This window comes from Podarcis pityusensis, assembly GCF_964106645.2.
Source record: "Podarcis pityusensis genome assembly, chromosome: 7".
Lineage (NCBI taxonomy): Eukaryota > Metazoa > Chordata > Lepidosauria > Squamata > Lacertidae > Podarcis > Podarcis pityusensis.
The window spans coordinates 37,640,953-37,649,762 of record NC_138031.1 but is presented as its reverse complement, the minus strand read 5'-3'; the positions used below and the strand labels follow the sequence as shown (position 1 = coordinate 37,649,762).

The window sequence follows — 8,810 nt, the reverse complement described above, 5'->3', positions numbered from 1 at the left end:
GGAAAGGGGGGTGAGCTGTCATGTTGAGGTGTGGATCCTAGCTTGGAACAGTATGTACAGTAACATAATTCATTTTACTTTTGAAAGAGTGTTACCTTAATTTCTTGCCTTTCTGAATTTAGTTAGTTTGTGTACAGCTATTTGGCAACTGGCATTTTCTTTGAAGGCTGCTGCTCAAGACTTTAAAGCTTTCTACAGTGGTTGAAGTTGTTTACATTGCCGGTCCCTATTACATAGCCATTTCAGTCTGCTGGTGAGGAGTTTTGGAAGGTGGGATTGTATAAACACAAAGGCCTTAACCCCCATTTTTACAGGTAATGAATGCTGCTATGTTCCTATTAAAAAGTACTTCTCTACATAACTGAATCCTGATGCTTTAAAAGGAGCATTAGAGCAGGGCTTGCAAGATGCAGTTGGACCAGCCAGCAGCCCACATCTACATGGCCAAAGGCCAGGAATGATAGTTGTAGTCCAACAACATCTGAAATGACAGTGGTCCATGCTGTATCTAGCTGCAAGGATACTAGTAAAGATATGTTTGTAATGATCAGGATTAAATTCAGAGATAGGATACACTTGTATTTTGGCTAAGGCCTGAGGTTTATCTCCATTTTGTGGAAAAATATAGACAAATAATGTTAAGTAGATTACTGTGGTTGCAAGTTAGAACCACTTTGGTTACTGAAAAATAAGTCTTTATTTGACAAGCATTACAGGCAATAATAACATTCATAAGGAAATACAAGTGCATACTGTAGCTCAGCATTGTAATTGCAGACCCAATCTCAGCTCTTTGAACTTCAGCAGGCATTGCTACTTGCGAAGAAGGTCCTTTAAAAAGTTCACTTTAAAATAACCATATGTGTTTGAGTGAGAAGGCACTATTTAGTATTGCTGTTTCCAGAACATGATTTGTCTGTCTTCCCCTCCTGTGATTATGCTGCTGCATCGTTCATTCATCCACATACATGTTACAGTACCTAGGAAAGAGACAGGTGTACACCAGATACTTGTTTCACTTACCATATTATCCTTATCTTTAAATCTTGGTCTTATTTGGTTAATGCATTGCTAGATTTGCCCATAATCATCTAGAGCTGCACTCCACACTACTGTTGTGCATATATATTATAGGCCCTGAGCCAGAGATCATCATTGCAACCAACTTTCAGGTGCCATTTCAGATTCTAGGGCCACAGCTATACATCCATATTTTGATGAATTCTGGTCTTTTGTTTCTCAGGCTGTACAATGGAAAATACTTCACATTAAGTTCTAAGGTATAAAACAGAGCCCCAGGGTATGATACATTCAAACACACCTAACCAGGATCAATATATTAATATCCCACTACTTAAAAGATTTCAAAGTATACTTGCAGATTTTTAAAAGTTGAGAATTTCACACATACCAGAATGTCCTGCAATTCTTTCTATTATCTTCCCTCCAACAATATCCCAAACCAACAATTCTCCTGACTGACTTCCTGATAAGATGGTGTTGCCATCCCATTTGAAACACCTGCAAAAAGCAAGTTGTTAGATCACAAGTGAGTCAGACAATGCTACTTAAAACCAACCCTCAGCCTCGTTTTTAGCCAAGCAGCTGCTGTGTGCCCAAATTCTAGAAGACATCTAGTTAACCCCCTGCAATGTAGGAATCTCAACACACTGTTTCCCATCCAATCTGAAACCATACTGGACATATACACTAAACCCTTTGAGCAAATGCTACACACAAAATACATTCTTATGTAAGTATCCATGTATGCATGTGCGCACACACCATTGCATAAAGTGATGCTTTTCACTATCTAAACACACCAATACTGATGGAGGTCATTGGAATAACTTGATCTAACTCAGGAGCAAAGAACTTAATGCCTGCTGGATTACAGCTCCTACCATCCTTGTCTATTGGCCATGCTGCCCAAGACTGATGGAAGTCGCACAGAATCTGGAGGGCGTGCATGTTGATGGCTATCCATGATTCTACTGCAAATCCCTATATGAAACAGCAGTGCATTCCAAAACTTACCTTTGGGGTTCCTCCGAGCGCATGGAAGAGATGATCATTCCAGTTTGCACATCTGTCACTTTAAAGTAGCCATCTTCTCCTGTGCTTAGTAGGTGCCGGCTATCTGTGAAACAAGGTAACTGCTCTGGATTATTTAAATCAACCCCACAAAATACATTCAGTCCATTCCCATGCATATTTAAAACAGGTCTCATTAAGTTCTATGGATAGCTACTAGTGAGCAAATCCCATTGCATGGCACCATAAAGGCTGCAGTGCCAAAACTCAACTCACGTGGTGCAACAGGAGGCTTGTTCACATAGGACACTGAACACAGATACAAGCTGTCTTGACACATGAACAACTGTTTATATGAGTGTACACTAAATTGTACAGCTCAACGGTTGTACACAATAAAACAGACTCTACACTTTAACATTACATGGTAATAGCTGAGTGTACAGTTCCAGTATTGTGTTTACAGTTTCACTAACACTACACTTGCTCAATGTTATAATACCCTTTGTGTGTAGTTTTAAAATAGGCAGCTTTATCAATTACTTGTTTTGAGTAAAGAACAAACCATCTCCTAGGCATCAGCACAATTCCTCTTAAAAATAATCTAAACTAGCAGCGTTTTATTTTTATTTTTAAACTACCATAGGCAACTGGATGGGTGCTTATAAATCCAATTTAGCTGGTGGCTTGCTTTACCAAAACATCTCTTGGCAGAAAGGTTTCTTTAAGCAAACAAAATTATTTGGATGGCTTTTTTGTTTCAGGCCAACAACGCAATACAAATGATTTAACATTAGGATGTTTTGGTAGGCAAGCTACTCCCAATTTTAATGGGTTACTTCATTTCCGGTCTTCTGTATGACTGCAGAGTGAGGGTGGATACACACTAAAATTACAAAGCCCTAATCAGAGGGGAGCAAGTTGGTTGCAATCCTACACACACTTTACGTAGGAGTAAGCCCAACCGAACACACTGGAGCTTGCTTCTGAATAAACATGCATATGGTCACACTGGATATATCAATTCAATAGGAATGTCTCTGAATTATCTCGCAGCAGACTGAAGTATTTTTCTCTTCACAATGTATATATTTTAGAAGACATTAACACATAACATACCGGGACTAAAAGCAGCATCAGAGACAGTCCCTGAATGGCATGGAAGTTGATGCAAGATAGAAGCAGTAGTAACATCCCAGATACTAATGGATCCTTCTTTTGTTCCTGATGCCAGCAGGGTATATGCAGCATTCAAGTTGATTGTATTTACCTAGGTAATTAGGCATATGTATGAGATGATTAAAGAAGTAACAAGCACCATGAAGCAAGAAAGGCAAGTAAGCAAGCATCTAAAAGGCAGTCAGTCATGACTAGAGCACTTAAACATTCAAGGCAATATGCACAGTGGCCTGGATCCTATGGTCTTATAAACAGTCAATGTAATGGCTTTATTGTAATGTATTTTTTTGTTTTTATCCTTTGATTCTTAATTTTTTGTAAGCTGCTTAAAGACTCTTGTAGTGAGATGCTAACAAGTCAAATAAACAAATCTTCTACATGGTCCTTTTTGGCAATGCTTCGGGGAACTATTACTGAATTCTCCTATGTTACAGATCTATATTCCAGGAATACAGGCATAATTTGTTAAGATGCAGATAACTGCATTTTCAAAATTTAAGCTCAACATGTAAATGATTAAAAAAATTATACATTAGTTTTTCTTCATGAAGATACATTGCTGGGTTAATCTAATCTAAATACACTTGTTTTATGTATTAAACAAGTCCAAATATACAGACACTGCCAACATACCTATGCTGAAATCATCAAGAGGAGTGGCTTTCATATTGCTTTTTGAGACCGAGATTGTAAACCCATAAGAACCTGTTGTCTCATTCTACGTAAAGCAGCAGATATATAGATGGTAGTATGTAAAGATAATCAAACACAGAGCATTTTCCACAAGTGGAAAACTGAAATCAAGTTTTCATTTAAAAACAGGAAAAAGGTTTCTCATATATGTGTGTATGCATGTGCACATGTGTGTGCCCCTCTTCCTACTTCCCGTGGTTTCTCAAACCTATGTCTAAGTAATCACTGGAAAATGAAGAAAACATCACATTGTATTTGCATATTGCTGTTACCAATTCTGACCTTTCAGGCAATGGCAATACATCTTTAAAATAAGCCTTCACACAGACTTCCCTCCCGCCCCACCCCCAAAATTTGTTTTGCTGAAGTTTGAATTGAAACAAAATAAATGTGCACACAAGTATCTTAATACTCACACTAACATCATGTTCCAATTCAGCAAGCAATTCAAACCGCTTCTTGGTGCCCAGTAAGTCTGCAGGAATGCACTGCCACACCTAGAACACAAATATTTGAACTGACGTAAGCTTCTCCTTTGGCCAGATATGACAATTTAAGTAACCTAAAAGTAAGAGCTAATTTGTAATTTTTGGGATGGAGAGCTTGTGGCTTTCCAGATGTTGCTGGACTCCCAACTTCCATCGGCATCAGCCAGCACTGCCAGTTGTCAAGGATAATGCCAGATTAAGCCAACAACATGAGTCAACGGTGTGATGCAAACCAAGCCTTACAGTTGGGGGAGTTGCATATGTTTGGCCTGGGTAAGAGGAGACTGATAGATATTTGAAGATGGCTATCAAATCTCCTAAGGGGCTGTCCCACGGAAGATGGAGCAAGCTTGTTCTCTCCTGCTCTGGAGGGTAGGACTCAAACCAATGGCTTCAAGTTACAAGAAAGGAGATTCCAACTAAACATCAGTGGGAACTTTCTGACAATAAGAGCTGTTCCATGGTGGGAGGTTGTGGACTTTTTTTCCTTGGAGGTTTTTCAGCAGAGGTTGGATGGCCATCTGTCATGGATGCTTTAGCTGAGATTCCTGCATAGCAGGGGGTTGGACCAGATGACTAGAGACCTTGGGTCTCTTCGTCTATGATTCTATAACAGCAGCATCTGGAGGCTGCCCAGTCCTGTTTTAAATTCTCAGCAACAGCAGCATGGAAAAAATGGGGGAAATTCATGGATGAACTACCCAACAGGCACTACAGGAAATAACCACCACATAGAGATTATTTTAAAATGTTTAGGCCAATGCTTTGAATCTAGGGATTCAGGCAATTCGTTTGTTAATTACCCTACAATGGTGATCCTACTGTATTTCTTACCCCATGCTTCTCTCACTACTTCCTAATAGTTGGAACAGTCAGTCCTGCCACCACAAACAGGTGACTTACATGGACAACCAGAGCCGTTTCTGACAAATCTAGGATACAATGGCAATCCTTGCTCAAATGATTAAAAGCTTTCATCACAACAAATTCATATCAAGTGGAGAACTCTACGTACTTTTACAGTTGAATCCCAAGATGCAGAATATAAACGATCATTGTGCCAACAGATCTTGCTGACAGCATCATCGTGTCCCATTAATGTATCCTGCCTCCTTGCAAAAGCTATTGAATAGAAATAGCTAACAGAAATAATAAAATAGATATAAATATTTTAAATAGTTATATTTCAGAGCACAAATTTTTATTCAGTTCATTTATTATTTTAATCAGTCCACGTTTCCAACTTTGAAAAAGTGCTTCCAATATAAAAAGGCCTTACCTCCCCAGTAAGGCAGTTAGCAGGTGAAATATATTCATTTTTAGCTCTTATATAAAAGCTACCAACTGGTATTATATACAATTCGGTACAAGGTAAAATTACATACATATTGTTGTCCCATGAAGAACATACGACAGTAGTATCGCCCGGTAGGATTAAACAAGATGACAGAGCCTATGACAAAAAGATGACAATGTTCAATTTAATGATAGACTGGCAAGAACACATTAGTACATTACGAGCCCGTCTCATCGCAAGCACCATCTGTATCCTAGGAGCTCAAGATCTGATTGTGCAGCAGCACAAACCAATTTTGCTATTGCGAAAAAGAAGAGAAAGTAAACACATTTGAACAAATATCGATTACTAGAAGCTTATAACACAATTTGTTGGTGTGCAGAGATGAAGCTCTAAGGTAATGGAGCTACAGAAGGGGTGGACAGCATTTTAAGCTCTGTTGCACATGCATGTTGGTGGGTTCGGGGCTGCACACAAGAGGTACAGCACACATATTCTTACAAGCCTCTCCCTTTCCTACCCCCACTGTATTGGACTCCTGAGCGATGCTCTTCTGTCTCCAGGTTAAAAAGATAATGGTCATTAACAGAGATTGCCCATCCACTGATTCATCCAGGGTGGAGAAAAGAGGGAGGTGCCTCCTTTCCCCAGAAACACACTAACATACACACACTCCAGCTTCTGCTCTCAGAGACTCTACTGCAACAACTCCAGCTGGTATATCCGAATGAAGTACTTGCCAGTCACTACCCATCCCCCAACACTGCACCCTGCCACTATCGCCTTCCCATCGCTTCCGTATCAAATGGTACAGCTTCAGTGTTCAACAACAGAGTACACAACACAAAGCATCCAGAAGATGCTATGGGAGCCTATGACCTCACTCTTGTTGGACTCCCAGCTCCCTCTCTTTCCAGATCTCTTGTCATGCTGCCTGGGGCTGATGAGAGTCAGGAGTCTTAACATTATCTGGTTGTTATGAGCTGCTGCCAGAGCACGGAAGGAACCTGCAAATGGACAGGGGAAGCTGCAGGATTGACTGCAACTGTGGTAAATTTCCGTAGGTTGGCAAGGGGTTAACTGGGTTGGGTTCTATTCCAGTCACGTGCCCTGCTGTAGGCAGGAACAATGATTTGTGGGAGGTCAGCTTGCTCTACTCAGTTTTTTCCTCCTGCCTAGATGGAGCAGATTGTCAACTGGGGGACAACACAAGGTGAGAGGCACATATGGCTGTGTGATGTTCACTTGTGAGTTATAGGTTTACTACACAATGGCTATTAAGAGTTGGAAGTAGCTCTCTAGACATTTGAGCAGCGAAAAAGTTCAATTACAGCATACCTGCTAGAATTAAACTGGTAAGCTACAGTAGTTACCGGGGGGGGGGGGCGGGAATACATTGTATTAAATTATGGAGACATTCCGCAAGATCAGCTGTAAGATTACACAAGCCTGGAAGCACTCACCATGTTTGAAAAGGATATACTCCGCTGCAGCATTTTTGATTCAGCAGAAAACATCTTCAGGGTTGAATCTAATGCAGATTTTGAGAGAAGAATGGAAAGCAGCACCATATTAGTGATTTCCAAATTGTTTTATCAAATCAACAAGATACAAAGATCCCATCAGCAAACTGCTGGAGTATACTTCTATGCAGAGCCAGACTGAGCAATGTGTGAGGCCACACGCACTGAGACTACACATGGAACTGCTGACACGTGCAAAATTAATCTTTGCACTATGCTTTTATTTCTTGCACAAGGAATATATCATGGTTCCCCTGAGGCAATCTGTCCCCAGTTACCAGAAGAACAGCAGCAGAGTGCTGCGGGCAGCCAAACCGAAACAGCAGCAAAACTTTTCCCCCCTATTAGAGAAAACCTAGAAAAACAAACTTTGGCCACCCTGTCTTCAATGGTAAGTCCATCTCCCACCAAAAAGTTATCGCATTTGCACCTCTCCCTGAGAATCACCATTAAGCTCCACTTTTGTGGGGCTGAATGGTGCTGCAATGGGGAGGATATTTTGCCCAGCCTGAGTATAAACACGGGTCCCCTCCCCACAGGGGCAAAAAAATTTCTGTCCTCTGGATTGTCCCCCACGTGTTCTCTCTCTCGACTGTGACTCTGAGCCACAGATCAGGCCAGCTGTCTGAGCTTTCAAAGCACCTCTACAGGTGGAGAGGCTGCCCAGAGCAAGGAGAAGCTGGTCTGGAAGGGATGTGCTGCTAACAGTGTCCTTTCCTGGCCAGTTCTCCTCAGAACAGAAAGGACACTTTCTTTTTAGCTACATAAATATCAGCACTCAGATTGATTTTGCTATTAGTATAGATCATCCTGCATAGATCATCCTGTTCTGCATAATTTATGCTGTATTTTTTTCTCCCATCATGGGGAGAGGCAATGAACAATGTGGGATACTAAAATTCAATTGCCAACCTTTGAAAATGTTGCTTTGTAGAGCTTCCCTAGCTTATGAAATGTCAGTAAGCATTGATGTGAACTGTGAACTCTGTCATAGTAATCAGAGATAAAAACATGATGTGGGATACTTTTTTAAGAAAAACAACAAAAACTGATGTAAAAAAAGAAAAGAAAGCCAGCTTCTGACCGCATACCATGCATACCCTGGGCTTTTTCTGCACACAACCTACAACTCTGACCCAAGGCTTCTAGGAATATAGTGTGGGGGAAAAACCACAAATACTGCTTTTACAGATCATAGGTCTCTGCTGAGTCTATTCAAAGAGGAATTCTATGCTGACCATTGGAAAGGGGCTACACAGTGTCACTGAATAATGTTCATATTACTGAGGCTTGACAGCACGACTCACCTTGAGATGTAGTGAAAATAGAAGACTGGTTGGAACTGTAAGGCACAGCAATTCCAGTGATTGCCCTGTTCAAAACATAGCAAGGAACTGTGATTAATATCTGGCAGTGTAAACCTAATCAGGTCTACTAAGTAGTAAGTCCCACCAAATTCAATGGTTAAGTGTGCTGTTTGCATCTGAAAATGTTGATACACTTTTACACAGTTCTGGAATTGCATAAATCACAAAATTCCAGCAATCTGTTGCCCAAGACACCCCTACTGAAGCAAGTAGAATATTCTGGTGTCAG

At 40.6% G+C, this 8,810-nt stretch overlaps 1 protein-coding gene across 2 annotated transcripts in view; it reads right to left on the bottom strand.

Moving 5' to 3' along the window:
- Positions 1–656: 656 nt before the first annotated feature.
- Positions 657–8,810, bottom strand: part of NSMAF (neutral sphingomyelinase activation associated factor) — a 38,744-nt gene continuing 30,590 nt past the window's right edge. For both annotated transcript variants that reach the window (XM_081013341.1, XM_081013340.1), the window contains exons 23-31: positions 8,522–8,586; positions 7,155–7,222; positions 5,780–5,847; positions 5,410–5,533; positions 4,323–4,403; positions 3,154–3,304; positions 2,038–2,140; positions 1,412–1,521; positions 657–980 (exon numbers count right to left, since the gene is read on the bottom strand). In XM_081013341.1, coding sequence (XP_080869467.1) covers positions 886–980; positions 1,412–1,521; positions 2,038–2,140; positions 3,154–3,304; positions 4,323–4,403; positions 5,410–5,533; positions 5,780–5,847; positions 7,155–7,222; positions 8,522–8,586 — 865 coding nt within the window. In that variant the 3' untranslated portion in view covers positions 657–885. The remainder of the gene's footprint in view (positions 981–1,411; positions 1,522–2,037; positions 2,141–3,153; positions 3,305–4,322; positions 4,404–5,409; positions 5,534–5,779; positions 5,848–7,154; positions 7,223–8,521; positions 8,587–8,810) is intronic.